Raw genomic sequence first — 21,667 nt, forward strand, 5'->3', positions numbered from 1 at the left:
GCTTCCAGGAAGCCTGCTACTCGACAATGCTACTCCCAAAAATGGACTATATTCTCCTCCTGGTGTATTTCCAATGCCACGGAACCTCAGCGAGCTTCCCTTTCTTCTGTATTGGACTACCTTTTACACCTATCTCAGTCTGGTCTCAAATCTACCTCCATACGAGTCCACCTGAGTGCTATTGCGGCTTTCCATCAGCCTCTACAGGGAAAACCTTTGTCTGCTCATCCTGTGGTTTCCAGATTTATGAAAGGTCTTTTTCATGTCAACCCTCCTATCAAACCTCCTCCTGTGGTTTGGGATCTCAATGTTGTCCTGTCTCATCTCATGAAGCCTCCGTTTGAACCTCTCAACAAGGCTCCACTTAAGTATCTCACCTGGAAGGTGGTTTTTCTGGTGGCCCTCACGTCTGCTCGCCGCGTCAGTGAGCTTCAGGCCCTAGTGGCGGATCCACCGTTCACTGTATTCCATCATGACAAGGTGGTTCTTCGTACTCATCCGAAATTCCTGCCTAAAGTGGTCTCTGAATTTCACATCAACCAATCCATCGTGCTTCCAGTGTTCTTTCCAAAGCCTCATTCTCATCCTGGGGAAGCTGCTTTGCACACTCTGGACTGTAAACGTGCTTTAGCTTTCTACTTGGATCGCACAAAGCCTCACAGAACTGCTCCTCAACTTTTCGTCTCCTTTGATCCAAACAAGTTGGGACGACCTGTATCGAAGCGCACCATCTCTAACTGGATGGCGGCTTGTATCTCTTCCTGCTATGCCCAGGCTGGATTATCCCTTCCCTGTAAGGTCACAGCACATAAGGTCAGAGCAATGGCGGCCTCTGTAGCCTTCCTCAGATCGACACCGATTGAGGAGATTTGTAAGGCTGCCACTTGGTCCTCGGTTCATACATTCACCTCTCATTATTGTCTGGACACTTTTTCCAGACGGGATGGACAGTTTGGCCAAACAGTGTTACAAAATTTATTCTCTTGAAATTGCCAACTCTCCCACCATCCCATTGGGGTTAGCTTGGAGGTCACCCACTAGTGAGAATACCTGCCTGCTTGTCCTGGGATAAAGCAATGTTACTTACCGTAACAGTTGTTATCCAGGGACAGCAGGCAGCTATTCTCACGTCCCACCCACCTCCCCTGGGTTGGCTTCTCAGGCTAGCTACCTGAACTGAGGAGACACGCCCGGTACATCGGGCGGGAAGGCGCTGGCGCATGCGCGGTGCGGGCATCTCGAAACTTCTAAGTTTCTTCAAGCAAGACATGCTTTCAAGATGTCCGTGTCGGGGCTCTGTCGGATGACATCACCCACTAGTGAGAATAGCTGCCTGCTGTCCCTGGATAACAACTGTTACGGTAAGTAACATTGCTGAATTGTCTCTGTCCACATCACCTTTGTATAATTACTGGTAGTTTTATCCCTCTACCCGTGCCTGAGCATTTCAAGCACACAGAAGCATACAATGAGGTATGAGGGAGGGGCTGGGGGGGTTGCTTGAGCTTGGGGGGGGGGTTCTGAGCTGACACCAGCCCACTAGGGCTGTCTGCCTGTCCCCATGATACTGTGGGGCAGTGTGTGGCTCCTGCAGAGAAAGGGTAATGGCAAGTAATGGGCATTGCTTATCAACTACTACTGCCAACTGAAGGGCACAGAGAGGGCAGACACTCTGTAGGTAGCAGCTGCAACTCTAGTTCACCCCTGCTTTGTTCTCTGCCAAATAACTACAGCTAACTTCCCAAGGCCATAAATCTGTTGGCAGGCTTCCAGCACATGGACAGTCTTTCAGAACTGCTTAATTAGCACAACTGATGGGGTCCCCTTAATTTGACTCTGTCTATCTTAGCTGCTGCCCTAACAAAGGGATCCTGCATAGCTATGCCAATATTCTTGACTCCATTATGGAGACTGCACAATGATCTGCCAGTGCTCCTTATTTCTGACTTGGAGTAAGTAGCTCCTCCTGTTCCAGAACTGGAACCTAGATGCACTAAACAGGGTCGGTAAGATTGCATGGGTTCCCTGCGGTCTGATTTTTGGCCAATTCCAAAAGAGCGACTGATACTCAAACAGGTTTGAATGCAAATGATTTGAGTGGAGGTTCATCGTAATCCCTGACCTATCTGACCAATGAATCGCTGTGAGAGCGACTCATGCACAGAGCCGACAGGGGAAGCCCTGGAGCAGCCTCCTGTCACTCATCTGTTGGGGGGCAGGAAACCTTTTTTATTTTTATTTTTTTAATGAACACAGATGTGCTTGTTACCCACGCTCAATATCTGTCCCCATAAAAAAAGCTGTGCCAGCCCCCCTCCTGACCACAGCCATTGCAACTCCCGATGATGATGCCCCTGTGACAGTGATGCACCCAGAGAGACAAGAGGGATGCCCATTCCCTCATGCCTCAGCAACCCCATTGGGCATCTGGGTCACCTGCCCCCCCCCACTACCCCTGACTCTCCCCCTCCCCTAGTATTGCCCCACGCTTCCTCACCTTTCAGAAAGATCCTCCTTCCCACCACCACCCCAAAAGACAGCCCTGGTGATCTGTGGAGGGCTCAGCTGAGAACCCCCACCTCATCCCTATAACTCGTTGTAGAAGCAAGCAAGAGGGATGCCCACTTCCTCTTGCCAGCAGGCCTGCCTCTTTGAAATGGTGGGCCTTCCCCTACCCAGTGCATCCTGGGATGCACTGGGGAAGGGCATAAGGCCCTGATTGGCCTGGAGAACATAAGAAATGCCTGCACCGGATCAGACCTGGGGTCCATCCAGTCCGGTGATCCGCACTTTCGGATGCTCAGTCAGGCGTACCCTGGCGAATACATTAGTCACTCGTATCTCTCAATGTGTCCTGCAAGAAGATGCGCGTCCAATTTTCCCTTAAATCCTAGAATGGTAGTTTCCTCCACCATCTCTTTCGGGAGAGAGTTCCAGGCGTTCACCACTTGCTGTGTGAAGCAGAACTTTCTGACATTTGTCCTGGCCGTGACCCCTCTCAGCTTCAGGCCATGACCTCTGGTCCGAGTCAGGGTCACATTTGCCAATGTGAATAACGCTGTTTCTTGCTCTCCATCCTTTCCCCCTGCTGGTGAGTGAGCTTGCTCCATTTTGTCGATTCCTTTTAGCAATTTAAAAGTCTCTATCAGATCCCCTCTCAGTCTTCTCTTCTCAAGGGTGAATAATCCCAGTTTTCTGAGGCGAACTTAAACCCCTCCTAATCAGATACTAACTATTTAGGCTCACAATCTAACTTTGGTACCTGGAGCAATGGAGAGTTAAGTGGTTTGCCCAGAGTCAAAGGGAGCAGACTAGGATCAACTCACAACCTCAGGTTGCTGAGGCAGCAGCTCTAACTACTCCTCTCCTCCAGTGTGGCTGATATATGATGATAAAATCCAGAAGTTCTATAAGTCTGTCAGTTTATGTCCCAAATCCCTTTTGGATTTTGTGTGCGCGAGTGCAGGGTTTATTTCTTCCCTGATTTGTATAGGCAGTCCTATCAATTAGAGAATGACACGGTGACAAAATTCATCACCGTTCCCCAACCCGCGGATAACCGTGGGAAACCATCTTCATGTCATTCTTTAAGGAGAGAGGAAAGAATCAGAGTATAATTGGGCTCAGCCACTGACCCGCAAGCTTTGCTTTGAAGAATGCTGGTGTAGAAGGACCGAGGTCGAAATAGACACTAGAAAATGACATGAGATTATTTCCCGGGGACGGGAACAGTGATAAATTTTGTCACTGTGTCATTCTCTACTATCAATATCTGTTTAAAATTAGCTCCTCTTTTTGCTCTATTTCTTCTGCAGTTGCAAAGAGCTCTTTTTGCAGAATATGAACCTTTTGGATTGCTGTACATGCCTCAGGCATAGACAGCAGGTTAGTTGTAATTCTGGGCTGTGATTTGACAGAAGTAAGCAGCCTGTGGCAGGTGGCAGGCTGTTAATTTTAAGGTCTATATAAATGCTGAACATGTTGCTCTTATAATGATGAAAGAGAACATTTTTGTTTAAATGCTGTAGATTTTTTTTTTCTTCCCTCAGCGAGATGGTGCAGTACATTGACCATTTATTATTGTGGTATGCACGCTGGAATTTATAAACATAGAAACATAGAAGACGACGGCAGAAAAAGGCCATAGCCCATCAAGTCTGCCCGCTCCATTAACCCTCCCCTAACAACCTCCTAAGGGGTCGCTCACAGGTGACATCACCTCTACACTGCCCTCGTAAAGATCCGACATGGGCATCCCATTTATTCTTAAAATCTTGTATGCTGCTGGCCTCGATCACCTGCTCTGGGAGTTTGTTCCAATGGTCTACCACTCTTTCTGTGAAGAAGTACTTCCTGGTATCCCCATGAGTTTTTGAATTGACTTTTGCTGTATTGTATTTGTAAGGACAATAAAGTTTGAGCATGAGGGAGATACAATCACACAGGACTCTCCACTTAGGGAAGCCTGAGTGTATAGGGGTGTATGAATATGTCAGAGCTCACTTGTGGCTACCATATAACCATACCAAAACTTTCAAAAGACCAGGAGCTTTGGAAGTAAATTTAACTGCAAAAATTAAAAAAGTATCTTAGAGGATTTTTTTAAGGCCAGGTAGAAGAAATTAATGTACTCATAAACCATTAAGGAGATTTGCCATTGTTTTAATTTTCATCTGAATCTACTTAGCTTCCAGCATTTAAAGATGTCAGATTATTATACCTACAGCCAGTGGAACATACTTGAGAATGCTCAGCTGGTAGCATTTCAATAATAAATTGTTTCAACTGGGGCAAAGATGTAAGGTCACATTGCAGTTTTATGACTTCATGTGCTCCCATGAGGTACGATCTGGAAAATATTTGAAAACCCTTATGAGGTTCTGATCTGTAAAGAACATTTGTCAGGCCTTTCTTTCTCAAATGCGGATGGAATTTTAAATACCCTACTACAGACACTGAAGTCAGTCTCTCATACTGTTAAACATATGCTTTAGTTGCAACAGTATCTCTTTCTCTTTGTCCCTTTTGTTGCTGCAGGTCCTTATTTTTGAGTTTTGTGGGTAATATTTTATAATTGCATCTGAAATCGGTGCACGTACTACACCTTCTGTGGGCTTCGGTGAATTTTAAAATTGGAAATATGCATGCATTTTGCTCTGAACATTTACTGCAGGGAATTTGTGCTTACATTGACATGCACAATTTCTGCATTATTATACATGTTTGAAAATGCACAAAGTGTACACATAAATGTAAATCTTTTCTAACCTATCTCTGCTCAGTCTGAGTAAATATTTATGCTTATACTGGTTGCACATTTGTAACTTTCCGTGCATACTGGGTGGGCCGGTTAGAAGCTGACAGAATTTCCGTTTTGGTTTGGGTTACGAGATAATTTTAATTTTCAGCTGAAATAACCATGTGTTTTTGGTGGAAGCTGAAAATTTGTGTATTGTTAATTGTTTTCCCTCCTGACCAGAAGTTACCCCACTGGACTATCTTACCACATCTGAGATGTAATTGGAACTGCATTGCTCCTGTCCCAACTACACCACTAAACTCACCTGGGATTGTAAAATAGTCCTGGGGGAGGGGGGCTGGGGGCAACGGCTACTCTGTCTTTTTTGTTGTTCTGCAATTGTAAGAAATGTATTTATTACACTTCTCCCTCCGTATTCGCGGTTTCAGTATTCACGGTTTCGATTATTCACGGTTTTTAGCTTGCTGGCTCCTCCCCCAAAATTACATCAGCTTGCATAGAGAAATCGCTGATTCCCAGCACTTTCTTCACCGTGTTTTGCCTCTCCTTCAGGAACAGGCCAATTCTCCCACCATGTTATTCGCGGTTTCACCATATTTATGATTGTTTTGAATAGAAAACAGCAAATAACATATGAAAAAGGTATTTGCGGTTTTTCTGTATTTGCGGTTCTGTTAATCCCCTATCACAGCGAATACGGAGGGAGAAGTGTAATTTAATGCAGACTCTTACAGCCCACTACTTTCACAAGATTGTACAGCATAGATTACAACTGCATCAATAAGATGAAGTTCCCTTACTCTTCCTTTCTATCTACCCTAAACCCTATCATCCAAAAGAGGAAAAACATTGGGTAAACAACCGAGGCTTCAAATGAAAATGAAATACTGTACTAAACAATTTAAAATCCTCAGAGAGACAATTCCAAAACTTTGAAACGGCCCCTGAAAAACATGAACTTTGTGTTCTCAACAAACTAAACTCCTTTGCAAAAGGAGATACCAGACCGTAACAAGTGACGAGGGTGATAAGAACATTCAAATATGAGGTTCCATTGATGCCCCCCAAAAATCAAACATAATTTTAAAAAGGCACCTGATTCAAGCTGTAGCCAAAGTAATGTATAAAGCAAAGGGGTAACATGTTTCCTCAATTTCTGGAAGGTTAACAAACCTGTAGCCTTATTCTGAACACTTTACATTTAGCAGAAGGATACAGACTGTAAGCTCTGACAATCACTAGCAGCCCTCACTGGTTCACATTCACTCATCGAAACTTAAGGTTTCAGTTTCAGCCAAAACAAGGTAATGACATTTTGGCTGAAACCTTTCGGGCAGTTTTGCCAGCAGTTCATGAATCTGCTTGGTTGTACTGTATTGGTAAAAGCGGCAGGTGACAAATCACCTTCAAATATTTTTATTTATTCAATTTTCTATACCGTTCTCCCAGGGGAGCTCAGAACGGTTTACATGAATTTATTCAGGTACTCAAGCATTTTTCTCTATCTGTCCCGGTGGGCTGTCAATCTATCTAATGTACCTGGGGCAACGGGGGGATTAAGTGACTTTCCCAGAGTCACAAGGAGCAGCGTGGGTTTGAACCCACAACCTCGGGGTGCTGAGGCTGTAGCTTTAACCACTACACCACACTCTCCACCCCCATATCTGGAGGGTTGTTTCTCTTTTGGTGAGAGAGAACATGTGATAGTCCTCATACTGTTTTTCAGCTCTGTTATTTTATTTTTTTTTTTTTTTACAATACTCTTAGGTCTACATGAACTGCTGCTACAATTTGAGTTTTTGTTTGTATGACTTGGATTGGACTCCATGAAGATGGGATACTGGGCTAGATGAACCATTGGTCTGCCCCGGTAAGGCTATTCTTATGTTCTTATATTCCGTACATAATGGAAACAGACATCGTGAAATAATCATATCCCAAAGCAAAGACTACCAGGAAGATGGGAAGATGAAGGTACCACACACAAGAAAGAAAAATAAGAACATAAGAATAGGGTAATTCCATGTCAACTGATCCAGTTTAAAGGAGGGTGTCCTGTTAACGTCTTCCACAGATATCAAAATAGTGGCCCCCAAAAAAGGGCCCATAACTCTGGTCCTAGTTGAGATCATGCCCCAAAACTTTGAATATCCCCTGCAAAAATATCATCAATTTCTGAGATGGCTGAGTGGGGAGCTCTGAATCAATTGACATGGTATAACCCTGTGGTTTCAAACTCAAACCCTTTGCAGGGCCACATTTTGGATTTGTAGGTACTTGGAGGGCCTCCGAAAAAATAGTTGTCTTATTAAAGAAATGACAGTTTTGCATGAGGTAAAACTCTTTATAGTTTATAAATCTTTCCTTTTGGTTAATAATAATAATATTGTAATTTATAGCTAAAGAGACATATGATCAAGAAACTGTTTCATTTTACTTTTGTGACTATGATAAACATACTGAGGGCCTCAAAATAGTGCCTGGTGGGCTGCATGTGGCCCCCGGGCCACGAGTTTGAGACCACTTGTATAACCCAATAGCCAAACTGGGTCAGACCAATGGTCCATCTAGCCCAGTACCCTGTTTCCACAGTGGTCAATCCAGGTCACAAGTAGCTGGCAAAAACCCAGATAGTAGCAACATTCCATTCTATTGATCCCAGGGCAAGCAGTGGTTTCCCCCAACAAGTCTCATTGGTAGACTAAGGAGGTTTCCTCCAGGAACTTGTCCAAACCTTTTTAAAACCCATCTGTATTATAAGTTTAAGTTTATTAGGATTTTATATACCGCCTATCAAGGTTATCTAAGCGGTTTTTACAATCAGGTACTCAAGCATTTTTCCCTCTCTGTCCCGGTGGGCTCACAATCTATCTAACGTACCTGGGGCTATGGAGGATTAAGTGACTTGCCCAGGGTCACAAGGAGCAGTGCGGGGTTTGAACCCACAACCCCAGGGTGCGGAGGCTGTAGATCCAACCACTGCACCACACACTCCTACTGTTACCACATCTTCTGGCAATGTGTTCTAGAGCTTAACTATTTTATGAGTGAAAAAATATTTCCTCCTATTGGTTTTAAAAGTATAAACTGTGCACAGTGTGTGTGGTCCTAGTAATTCATGATGAGGATAATACCAGTTGCGAGTTCAATTCCCACTTCAGCTCCTTGTGACACATCACCACTAGTATCCTAGTAGCCAGCTCTAGCTTGGAAAGGCTTGACACATATTCAGCTTTACTTGGTACTAAGGGCCAGATTCTCAAAATAAAAATCTGCCTTTAACTTTCTCGCTAAATAAGTTCCAGCTGATTTAGCGTGCATGTATTTTAGCGGCGGATTATAAAAACGGCTTAAGGAGGTCTTTTCCGCGTTTTCTAGCAGTCTCCAATACAGCCATGCAAATGTTGAACAACCAGGTCATTAATATTGAAATGATCATTCCAAGTGATTCTCTATAATCGCTGAGTGGTTCTCTAACCTTGTTGTGCCACATTTGCACCCAAAATTTATCGACAGGTCTGAGCTGTCATTGCCTTACTGATTGATTCAGGCATTGACAGAAAAGTAAGGCTTGACAGCTCAGATCCACCCCCCCCATGCAAATTAAAATGGGGGTAAAAAACCCAACTCAAATTGAAGTTTGGCAGGAGAAATGCTCATTCTCTCCTGCCACATTACCGACACTAATAACCCCACACCCCCGGCAGTGGAAGAGAATCCCACTCTCCGCCAACCAACACCCTTCCAACAACTCTTTGGCAGCGGGAGAGATGCCCAGGCTCTTCCACCCACCACGCAACCCCACCCTGTGCCTCTGATGACCCCCAACCTCTCCCCCTGTAGATGGCTGGCTGGAGGGATGCCTACTCCCTCTGGCCAGCTGGCCCACCTCTTCAAAATGGCAGGCCTTCCCCTCCCTGGTGCATCCTGGAGATTTTTGAGAATCTAGCCCTGAATTTCCTGTTTGTCTTCACAATTTTATTCTTGCTGTGATTTATCTCTGAATATATTTTCAGCACACTTAAACAATATTTAAAAAAAGAGAAAAAAAGAATAATGCAGTGGTTAAATCCACCTGTCTATTAGCAAAGTTTCCTGAGAATGATTACCCTCTTCTAAAATATATAGTTCATTCAAAATAGGTCCATGTCTGCATAACCTAGAAAATGCCAAGCATTTTCCCCCATGGACACAAAGTGGGAGAGACTCTCTAGGGCTGCCAGTCTGCTACACTCCATAAGCATTAAAAATCCTGTCCACTTCATGCAGGAAAAGTATGTATCACCTGCCAGACCTGTTAAGAATGAAACAGTGGCACTAAAAAGCAGAGGGAAATGAGAGAGAAAATTGCCCACATAATTGGTCCTGCTGGTGAAACTTATTATTCACTTACCAGTATTTTATCTTTGAAAATAGTGTATTAGATTCCCTGTTTAAACATTTGCATAAATTCCAGCCAACTAACTGTTTCAAACCCCTGCTCCCTTTTGCTTGGAGCGCTTCATTTTTAAACTTTTACCTGTTACATTTTCAACATTATAAAACAGGTAAGAATGCATCTACTTATATAGATACAGCTTGTTGAGAAATCTTAATATTTAAATACTGTTATTATCATTTAGTGCTCTCACTGTTGCTGTAATGGAAAAAGGTGATATTTAGTAAATCACAGGCCAACAATTCATATCTGTATGTATTTTTGTTTATCCTCAGGCTGTCGCATTTGAATCCTGCATTGCTGTTTTGAAAGCATCAGAGAAGCTGCCATGTGCATCATATTTTTCAAGTTTGATCCACGCCCTGTTTCCAAAAATGCTTACAGGTACTAATTTGTTTTACGGCTAAAACTGGTATATTCTTTTTTTTTTTTTTCCTATGGTATTTGCTGGTGAATGTGTACATTTTTTTCAAAGTACCAATCTATATAGTGTCATAGTGGAAGAGTAGCCCATCGCTTCTCAATCTGGTCCTCATGGCATACCAGCCAGTCAAGTTTTCAGGATATCTACAATGAATATGCATAAGAGAGATTTGTATGCATGGCCTCATTGATATGTAAATTTATCTCATGCATATGCACTGTGGATATCATGGGGAATACCCGGCCAATTATTTTTTTCCCAAGGACTGGATTGAGAACCACTGGACTGGAGTAACCTACTGGTTAGTGCAACAGGCTGAGAAACAAGGAAACCAGGATTCAAATCCTGCTTTCCCCACTTACTCTTTGCGACTGTAGTCAGGTCATTTAACCTTGTATTGCCTCGGCTATAAACTTAGGCCCCCCATTTATGAAGCCATGTTAGGCTTTTTTATCACCGGCCACAGCGGTATTAGCTCCGACACTCATAAGAAGTCTATGAGCGTCGGAGCTTTTGCCGCTGTGGCTGGCAATTTAAAAAAAACAACGTAATGCGGCTTTATAAAGGGAGGGGGTAAGAGAAATACATTCAGGTACAGCAGTTAACTCACCTTGAAAAGGTATGGGACTTTAAATATTGATTGTTGATAACTTTACTTTTTATAATTTAATTGCTATGGTATTGGAATCTATATCTTACTCATTTCTGTACAAGAAGTTTATTTTCTTGTTTAAACTGTTAAATAAATTAAAAAAAAAAAAGGTGTAAATGAAATCCAAAAAAGAAGAGTCATGGGATTCTAATGCAGTGTGTTGGCACTTGAAAAGTATAGACCGGTGAGTCTGATGTCGGTGCCGGGCAAAATGGTAGAGACTATTATAAAAAACAAAATGACAAGAACATATACATAAACATGGGTTAATGAGAGAAAGCCAACATGGATTTCGTCAAGGGAAATCTTGCCTCACTAATCTGCATTTCTTTGAAGGGGTGAATGATCATGTGGATAAAAGTGAACTGGTTGATATTGTGTATTTGAATTTTCAAAAGGCATTTGACAAAGTACCTCATGAAAGACTTCTGAGGAAATTAGAGAGTCAAAGGATAGGAGGTACTGTTCTACAACTCTCCCTCTGGATTCGTGGTTTCACTACTCGCGAATTCGATTATTCGCGATTTTTTGCAGACTGCCCGATCCTCCCCAGACCTTACCTGGTGGTCTAGCGGTGACGCGGGGCAAGTGCGATCTTATGCTCCTGCCCCGTTCAGAACTGTCATCAAAATGGCTGCCATGGCAAGCATTTTGATGACGACTCTGCACGGGGCAGGAGCATAGGAAGATCACTTCTTCCCCACATAACCGCTAGACCACCAAGTAAGATTGGGGATGCAGGAAGGAGGGAGGCGGGGGTGGGTTAGAGCCAGCCCTAAAAATTAGTCCCAATTTTCCCTATTCGCAGGCTGGCTCTGCACCTATCCCCCGCAAATATGGAGGGAGAAGTGTATTATGAATTAAGAACTGGTTGAAAGACAGAAAACAGAGAGTAGGTTTAAATGATCAATATTCTCAATGGAAAAGGATAAATAGTGAGGTTTCCCAGGGGTCTGTGCTGGAGACCGCTGCTTTTTAACATATTTATCGGTGATCTAGAGATCAGAATAACTAGTGAGAGTTTAAAATTTACTGATGACATGGGATATTTTACTTTTCGGGATGTGCTTAGAAGTGGGACAATTCCTACTTTTGATGAGTTGGTGACTAGAGATGTGGAGTTTAAGGATGACTTTTTTTTTTGCTTATATGCAGCTACGCCATTTTATGATTTCAGTTGGGTTGGGGAGGGTCAATTTCAGGAAGTGGAACACTTGGAAAATCTCTGGGGATTGCTGGGCAGGGTACCTCATCCTATTTAGGTCCTCTATCAGTATTTGTGAGGGCAGACTGTAGTTCACTTTCCCTTTAGGCAACACTGGGAGCCTGACTTACAGGTGAGATTTACGACTACTGAATGGCTCAGGATTTGTGCAGAGGTACAAAAGGCATTCCATTGCGTTTTAGTCCAGGAAAATGCTTATATTTTAACAGGATGGTATTTGACGCCAGAGCGGGTACACCTCATGTATCCTCAGTTTCCTAATGTATGCTAGAGGTGTGGGGGGAGTCCAGGATCGTTTTATCACATATGGTGGGATTGCCCGATAATTAAGGTCTTTTGGCTTGCAGTGACGACAGTTCTGACTCAGTGGGTTCAGGACCCAGTCCAGATCTTGCCCCAAGCCTGTTTGTTAGGTACCCATAATCATAGGAGTTGGCCCTGGCAGACTAAACTGGTGCGTATGGGACTTGCGGATGCTGAGTGCCTTATTGCACAGTATTGGAAATGCTTCATTACTCCTACTAAGGAGGAATGGCTACTTAAGTGCAGCAAGTTGGCCCAGATGAAATGTATGTCAGCTAAATATTTGGGGTTTTATGAACAACAAGAGTGTACTTGGCATGAAATATTTCAGTGTCTTTGAACATTCCGTGGATGGGGGGAGGGGATATCTGGTGGGCCCTCTGAAGAAATCACAGAGGGTTCATCCTAAGGGGTCTATGTATGTGGTGGGTTGGGGGTGGGGTTGGTTGGAAGATAGGTGGGTCTGTAAAGGGAGTATAGGGGTTGGCTGTTGCCTTGGAGGTTTTGTTATGGTTTAACTGGGGATGTCAGGAGGAGTTCTTATGCATATGTTTTGCTTTCTATGTTTTTCTGTACACTCGGGTGTTTGTAGGGAGAGACTACACTCGTTCTTCTTATTGTGGGGTTTTTCAATTGGATTGTATAATATGATTGTTATTATCAAAACATACATTTCTAATAAACATTTATTAAGAAAAAAAAATTACTGATGACACAAAGTTTTCAAAGTTAAATTGCAAGAGGATTGTGAAAAATTGCAAGAGGACCCTGGGAGACTGGGCACCAAAATGGCAGATGATGTTTAATGTGAGCAAGTGCAAAGTGATGCATTTGGGAAAGAGGAACCCAAACTATAGCTGTGTGATGCTGGTTTCTATGTTAAGAGTCACTGCCCAGGAAAAGGATCTAGGTGTCATTGTTGAGGATAATGTTAAAATCTTCAGCTCAATGTGTGGCGGCAGCTAAAAGAGCAAATAGAAGGTTAGGAATTATCAGGAATGGAATGGAAACAAAGATGAAAATGTTATAATGACCTTGTATCGCTCAATGGTATGTCTGTACCTCAAATACTATGTGCAATGCTGGTCACCATATCTCAAAAAGATGTAGTGGAAGTAGAAAGGTACAGAGAAGGGTGACAAAATTATAACATGGATGGGATGACTTCCCTATGAGGAAAGGCTAAAGTGGCTAGGGCTCTTCAGCTTGGAGAAGAGACAGCTTGGGTGAGATATGATAGAGATCTATAAAATACTGAGTGGAGTGGAAAGGTAAGATGTGAATTGCTTGTTTACTATTTCCAAAAATACTAGGACTAGGGGGCATGCAATAAAGCTACTAAGTAGCAGATTTAAAACAGCATGGAAAAAATATTTCTTCATACAACATATAGTTAAACTCTGGAAATTGTTGCTGGAGAATGTGGTGAAATTGATTAGCTTAGCAGGGTTTAGAAAAGGTTTGGATAATTTCCTAAAAGAGAATTCCACAGGCCATTATTGAGATGGCTTGGGGAAATCCACTGCTTATTTCTAGGTTAAGCAACATAAAATCTGTTTTACTACTTGGGATCTAGCTAGGTATTTGGGACCTGAGTTAGCCACTGTTGGAAATAGGATGCTGGGCTTGATGGACCTTTGGTCTGTCCCAGTATGACAATTCTTATATTCATCTAAACTCATTGTATTTGGCACTTGTGAACTGGCACTGACCATCTGTACAAACAGATGGGCATAAGCATAGGTAGTCAGTAGACCGTGCAGGTTTATATATTAAGAGCCTGAGGATAGTATTCATAGCCTGGAACATTCAAATGACTGCTAGTTTTTATATGCAAGGGGTGGGGGGTTGTTAAAACAATGCTTCATGCTGAAGTACTATCATATCTACCCAGCTCTCTTCCTACTTAGAAAGATTCTCCATCCTCTTACCTTACCAATATGGCTTCAGACCCAACTTCTGCACTGAATCCCTATTGGCCTCTCTAATCTCTAAGGTTCAGCAACTGCATTCTCGTAACAAGTTTGCTGTCCTTCTACAATTCGACCTCTCCGCAGCTTTTGACGTTGTCCACCACGACATTTTAATTTTCCAACTCTCCGAGATAGGCATTAGCTCCATAGTTCTTGATTGGTTCTCCAAATTCTTGCGCTCTCGTTCTTACATGGTTAACATGAGCGGCACTTCATCCTCCCCCTGGACCCCGACTTGTGGTGTCCCACAAGGCTCACCCCTCTCCCCAATCCTCTTTAACATTTACATGTCCTCCCTGAAACTACTCCAACTATCCCCCCTTGAAACTCTTTACACTTACGCTGATGACATCCTCGTCCTCCTTGAGACCGACTCGAACCTCACTAACCTCTCCACGAACATATCCTCATGCATAAAGAACCTCCAATCCTGGGCATTCACAATGCATATGAAACTAAACGAGTCCAAAACAAAACTCCTTTGGCTCGGCCCAAAATTAGACCATCTACCTTCCTCCATCTCATTGTCCTCCAGCCCCCCATTACAGCTCGAGTTCTCAAGCAAAGTTCTGGGTGTCACCTTAGACTCTTCTCTATCCTTCAACGAACATCTCCAATCCCTGGTGAAGAAATGCTTCTTCAGCCTTCACATGCTAAGGAAAGTCAGACCCTATTTTCACCAAAAACACTTCGCAGTCCTAGTACAATCCATCATCCTCTCCAGATTGGATTATTGTAATTCTATCTACCTCAGCCTAACCAAGAAAAGCCTCCACGGACTTCAGCGGATTCAGAACGCCGCAGCTAAGCTTGTTTTTGCGAAAAGCAAATTTGATCACCACTCCTGTCTAAGCTCCATTGGCTCCCAGTAATCCCCAGGATCCACTTCATATGTGCGTGTCTGGCCTACAAGATCCTACATGGCATCCTTCCTGCCGTTATCCCTCTATCCTGGAACTCCCCAACCCCTACTTCCTCCAGATCCTCCCAAATTTTTAAACTATCCTTCCCTTCCATAAAAGGCAAACTTTTATCCTTCCCATGCAGGCAAACTTGGGTCATCCCTCCCCTTTAGAATCACTGAGATCTGGAATAACCTCACCTCCCCACTCCGAACCTCAAGCTCCCTCCAACTCTTCCGCAAACACCTAAAAACCTGGCTATTCTCAAAACTGTAACACTTCCCCCCTCTTAGGCCTCTCACCTTCCCCCTTTACACCTAACTCTTTAATCTCTCCACTGTAGTTCCTCTCTCATCCATCTTCCTGTAAACCGTGCCGAGCTCCACATTTGTGGAGATGGTGCGGTATATAAACCCAAGGTTTAGTTTAGTTTAGTTTACTAATTAGATAAATGTCCTTTATTTATAAATATCAAAAATTATTTCTCTCTCAGAAAGAATCCAACATAGCAACATATGCATTGTTTTTGTAGGGAGGAATCTTTTGTTCTGTCTTTGTAGAAAATGATCTCATAGACACATAGGCCAAATGTTCTTTATCTGCCTTCATTTTTCTATCTAGTCTGCCTAACCATGGGGGAGAACGGTTCCACGATTCTCTATCCAGCGCTTATGACAGATGCCAGTTAGAGAATCGTGGTTTTAGGCAAAGGACTGGTCCTTCCCACACCTAAAAAGTCTTATTTTGGGCGTTTGGGACTTGGGTGAATTTTTGTTCAGGATAGACATAGTGGCGGTCTGGCCGATTAAACGCCTGAGCGTACAGGTAGGCCATTCTAAAAAAAACAAACACATTTTGTACATTTTTTTCGAGAATGGATATTTCCCTGTTGCCTACTTTGGGAGCCTAGTGCCTTAGGCCAAAGAGGGACTTGGACTTTTTTTTTTTTCGATTATGCCCCTCCACGTATGTTTTACCTGTAACCGGTTCTGAGCTCTTTGAGGAAAATGGAATAGAAAACGAATTAAATAAATAAATTCATTCATTAATATGCCTGCTATTCTGGTGCTAACTGGCCTTAACTCTGGCAGTAGATTTTAAGAATCGGACCCTTAAATTAGGAGGTGAAGAGCCAGATTTTTAATGCTTTCTTAAATTTCTTCTCATCATTTTACAGACAAAGTTCCCTTGATAAACATAGATTCTGAGCGGTTTACAGTCAATCCTTTCAGTACACTGAGAATTACATCATCAAACAAATGAATATTATACTTCATAATGCTTGAAAAGAGGAAAAGACTTTAAGGTTTTTCAAAAACATAGGAAGATACATTTCTCAAATGCTGTGAAAGGCCATTCCAGATTTTAGCAGCCTGAAGTGTAAATGAATTATCCATAATATCCGTAAAGTGAATATGTTTAATTGATGGATGACTCAAAGTAAAGTTTAAAAACTGTACTTACAACTAGATAAGAAAAAATTTGGCTAAGATAACATGAACCCAAACCCTTAAGATCTTATAAATAGTCGAACAATTTTAAACTCAACACATGCCTGAAATGGTGATCAATGAAACTAGATCAATGGTGTGACCCTGTCCGCTTTATTAGATCCAAAAATCAGTTTAACCACAGTTTTATGTAAAGGGAGTAATCAGGTTGTGATAATCTAATATAATAAAAGGCTAAGCCGCGCATGCGCACTCCCATCGCGCGTTCCGTTTTCCATGCGCTATAGGGCACCGCAGATAGGAGTGCGCATGCGCGCAAAACACTCTGTCCTCCCCCGAGGCGGATGTCGGCCGCGGCGGCTGTCGGTGGTTGCAGGCCGCGGGAGCCCGGACACCATTTAAAAAAAAAACAGGCAAGTTTTCAAAAGTCACCCCCCACCCCAGCACCACCGCCGCTGTAGCTTTTAAAACCCTCCATCAGCCGATCTCCGTTCCTCTAGCGAGGGGGGGGCGGGAGGAGAGGGATCGCAGCCGCTCAAGCCCCCATCGAGGAGCCCAACAACTTTCCGCTGCCCGGGACCCGAGTCCTTTGCTGCCGCCCCTCTCCTTCCCTTCCCGCGGGCCCGACTGTCGATTTAAGCAGCATGTGCAGCAGTCTTCACACACTGCTTCGTGCCCTTCTACTGCCCTGATTTGCTCTGCCGCGTCTCTGATGATGTCATCAGGGATGTGCCAGAGTAAATCAGGGCAGTAGAAGGACCTGAAGCAGCGTGTGTAGACTGCTGCACACGCTGCTTGAATCGGTATGTGTAGTCGGGCCTGCGGGAAGGGAAGGGGGGACGGTAAAGGACTCGGGACCGTGTTTGTAGTCGCGACCGCAGGAAGGGATGGGGAGTAGAGGAAACGCTAATGCTGCTGCACAGGGAACTGGTGTGGGGGGAGGGAAATGGAGGGGGAGGGAAATTTATTCTAGCACCCGTTAATGTAATGGGCTATAAAACTAGTACAGTATAATAGCTTGAACCAAAATCTTAAAATGTTGCAAAAAAACAAACAAACCCAAAATCCTTTTAAACTACTTGAATTTCCAGGATATTTTTGTATCATGAATTGCTCCCAGTGCTCTAGTGGGTGATTCATTGGATCAAGAATTGTTCCTGAAGATAGAGAAAGATTCAAAAGAACAGTAATTACAAGCAAACATAAGATTTCTGTTTTGATCTATTGAGCTTCAAAAAATGCTCCTGGGTCTATTGATCCACCAAAACTATACATTCTTTCACTTTTTCCAATGATTGTAAAAATATTGGTATTAATAGACATATGTCATCAGCATAAAAAAAATTCTGTATCTTTAGACTGGATAAGTAAAAACCTAATGAGCTCATGCAAACATTAAATAACAAAGGAGAAAGTGGGGATCCCTGAGGGACACCACAGATGTCAAGTAAATGATTTGGATCGTGATTTGAACACAGAATACCTTTTACTTAGTACTTGAAATGCCCATCTCAGTCTTAGCAAAAGTGAGCTGTTGAAATGCCACTGAGATGGCAAACTATAATAGGATGGCATGATGACCTCGACTTAAATACTACTTGATTTTCAAAACCATAACAATGAGCAAGGACTCAGAGCAAGATTCCTAAAACATTAACGCCGTCTCTAAACTGTTTTCCAGTGGTTTAGCCTGCATGCATTTTAGCGGCAGATTATCAAAATGGATTATTTCTGTCTTTAGCGGGGTTTCTAGCAGTTTCCGACAATGGCATGCAAATGTGCTCTTTAACATTGAAATGAGCCCTCCGGTGGATTCTTAAAAATCGCCAAGGCATTTTCGAAGAGTGGCGTTGGCTTTTGGTGACAAAAAGCAGCAACTGGTCCGGGGGTACCGTTACAGTACCAGCACTTGTGTTTTGACATGGGCTAATGAAAAAAAAAGTGTATCTATATATTTTTAGTGGAGGGTAGTAAAATCACGCTTCTTTTGAGTTTTGGGGAGAGACAGGCATGTTTCATGCGTGCTTGTTAAAAGCCAACGTTTCTTCTTGAGCGCATGTATGATACCAAGTCCAGTGTAGCCTCTCCCCCCTGTGTGAGTTCTGTTATGAGTTGCTTCAACAATTCTCCTCATCTAGAAATAGGGAAATCCTGGATTCTATATATCACCATGCAGGGATGTCCCAGTGAACATCTGGCATTCAGAAATCATCTACTAGTAATATTTCGCCTTTCACAGCAATACTGTGAGTATTTTCAGCTAAATCTCTGTCCATTTCTTCCTGTGAAGGAGGTCTATATATCACATCAATGTAAACATAAGTTATATTCCCTCTGCAGATTAACCCACAATGCTTCCTCCCTTTATAAGTCCTTCAGTTCTGTTCAGTATTTCTTAACCTGTGGCACCATTCCTTGTCCTTTCCTTCCTATCTTGTTGTTCCAGAATATGTTATATCCCAATATAACTGCTGTATATCAAGTCATGCTTCTCTGAGCCATATCTCCGTCACTGCCACTATTTCAAATCAGTCTCTTCCATTGCAGCCTCCAAGGTCTAGATTAGAGAATGACACGGGGAAAAAACCTGTCCCCATCCCCGGCCCACCATCCTCTGCACTGCCCCGTCACCGCCATTCCTTTCACCGCCCCGTCACCGCCACTGCCATCCCATTCACTGCCCCGTCACCATCCCCGCAGCATCCATATAAGCCTTAGTACTGTAATATTTAGCTTATTCCTTTCTTATAAATCAAAGTTCCTGCTGCTGAACTAGAGAAAGAGATGTTCAACTGGCAGGGCTTTGTTTATACATTTTTATCAACACAACTAATATACTACTTTATCCTAAAGCAAAAAATAAATAAATAAATATAATTTTTTTTTCTACCTTTGTTGACTGGTTTCTGCTTTCCACATCTTCTCATTCAATTCCTTCCATCCACTGTGTGTCTTCTCTCTGTGTCTTCCATTTGCTGTTACTGTGCCTCTCCCTTCCCCCCAATTGATTTAGCACCCATCTTCTTCCCTCCGCTCGCCCACAGTCTGGCATCTGTCTTCTTCCCTTCTAGTATCTTCTCCCCACTCTGTCTTCCACATTTCCCTTCAGAGTCTGTTCCTCTCCACCCTCCTTCAATGTCTGTTCTATTCCTTTCCACCACCACCACCCTTCCCCCCTCCTTTACCATCTGTTCTTTTCTACCACCCTTCAGCTCCTCTCGCGTGGCCTATCTATCTACCTTCCTCCCTCTTATTTTTGTGGCACGTTACAATGTAATTTGTGCAAGCCACTGGAGCCTGCGAGCTCAGTCCCTGTCCCATCCCCACAAACCATCTCGCTTCTGTGCTCCTATTTTCCTCATTTCTAATATCTCCCCTATGTATCTGCCATTGCCCCCCCCCTGTGTCCATATACCATCCCCATGGCATGTCCCCTATATGTCTTAGTTCCTATGCCCCATGCACATAATTTCCCCTCTTTCTGTTACCTTCCTGTGTCCAGATTTCCCCTATCTTCCTCTTCCATACCAGTGTGTCTCTTCTTTTCAACCCCATCTAGCTTCTTTCCCTCTTTCTTTCCCCACCCCCCTGCTTCCAGCATCTGGCTCACCTGCCTGTCCTCCCCTTTCTTTCCTGCTGTGGGTTTTTCTTTCCCTCTTCATCCACTTGGCCCAGAATCCTTTTCCCTTTCACTCCCTCCTTCCAGTGTGATCCGGGAACTCGCGCGGTCCCCGCAGCCCCCACCCACCTGCCTGATCGATCGTAGCATTTAGCAAGCTCCCTCCCTTCACCTCACCTTAGTTTGCAGGCTTTCTTTTTCGGCGACCTGCGCGCTTTCAAAGAGCCGCGCACGCACGGCCGCTCAATGTTCAATCTTCTGCTCTGCTGCAACTTCCCATTTCCGGTTGCGTCAGAGCAGAAGATTGAACACTGAGCAGCCGCGCTTGTGGGCCGCCGAAGAAGAAAGCCTGCAAACTAAGGTGAGGTGAAGGGAGGGAGCTGGCTAAGATCGATCGGGCAGGCAGGGGCTGTGGTGACCGCGTGATCCTTGATGCCTCACTGTGGAGACAAGACCATTCACTGCTCCACGGGGCGGTGAATGGCCCTGTCCCCGTCCCCGCAGCGACTGCTATTTTTCTTTCCCCATTTCAGCAGGTTACCTGCAGCTAAACGCGGCTAGCTGCGGGTAACCGCCACCGTGTCATTCTCTAGTCTAGATCTTTATTTCCCGTACTAAAGCTGATAAAAAAACTGGTGGTGATGTAGATTTAAAACCCTTTCTCTGATCCTATCCTAGTAGTTAAGTGGTCATTTTATTAGAAAAAGTGTTTAATTGAGGTTAAAATTGTAATCTCTGAACTTAAGGTCAATGACTTTTAATGTTAATCGAATTAACTGGAACTCTGGCTCACACTGGATGAATGTTTGTTTTGCAATTATCTGTATAATAGTGAGCAGTTGTTCGTTAACTGAGAAACCTTCATGGATCTACAAACAAGTTTTAAAAGATTTCAATTAAAAAAGGTGCTTATTAGAAGAAGCCAGAGCAGGGCTGCCTTAAACATTAAACAGACTAGGGGCTCCTTTTACAAAGGCACGCTAGTGGTTTTAGCATGCGCTTAGCGCGCGCTTGCTGCTACCGCCTCCTTTTAAGCAGGCGTTAATTTTTCGGCTAGCGCATTATAGCACACGCTAATTCTGTGCGTGCGCTAAAAACACTAGCGCACCTTTGTAAAAGGAGCCCTAGGTGATTGCCTAGGGTGGCAGCTTTTTAGGAACTCCAAAGAGCTGCTGCATTCCTAGCAAAGCAGTAGGTCGGGACAGTTTCACAAGCTCCAATATGTCCTTCTTATCTGTATCCTTCTCCTCCTCCGCCAGCTCCAAACTCCATCCCTTCTTTCTTAACACACTGTATACCTGGAACAGGCTGCCAGAGTGAATACATCATGCTCCGTCTCTAGCAGTATTCAAATCCAAGCTAAAAGCCCATTTTTTTGAAGCTGCTTTCAACTCTTAACTCCCACTCACTGTCAGATGCC

At 43.6% G+C, this 21,667-nt stretch overlaps 1 protein-coding gene across 5 annotated transcripts in view; it reads left to right on the forward strand.

Moving 5' to 3' along the window:
* TANGO2 (transport and golgi organization 2 homolog) overlaps positions 1-21,667 on the forward strand; it is a 192,439-nt gene that overhangs the window by 87,181 nt on the left and 83,591 nt on the right. For 4 of the 5 annotated variants that reach the window (XM_033954988.1, XM_033954991.1, XM_033954992.1 and 1 more), the window contains exon 2: positions 9,974-10,082. In XM_033954988.1, the coding sequence (XP_033810879.1) occupies positions 10,027-10,082 (56 nt within the window). In that variant the 5' untranslated portion in view covers positions 9,974-10,026. Of the gene's footprint in view, positions 1-7,027; positions 7,131-9,973; positions 10,083-21,667 lie in introns of all 5 variants that reach the window. The other variant, XM_033954989.1, reaches the window with a different exon arrangement.

This window comes from Geotrypetes seraphini, chromosome 8 (assembly GCF_902459505.1).
Source record: "Geotrypetes seraphini chromosome 8, aGeoSer1.1, whole genome shotgun sequence".
Classification (NCBI taxonomy): domain Eukaryota; kingdom Metazoa; phylum Chordata; class Amphibia; order Gymnophiona; family Dermophiidae; genus Geotrypetes; species Geotrypetes seraphini.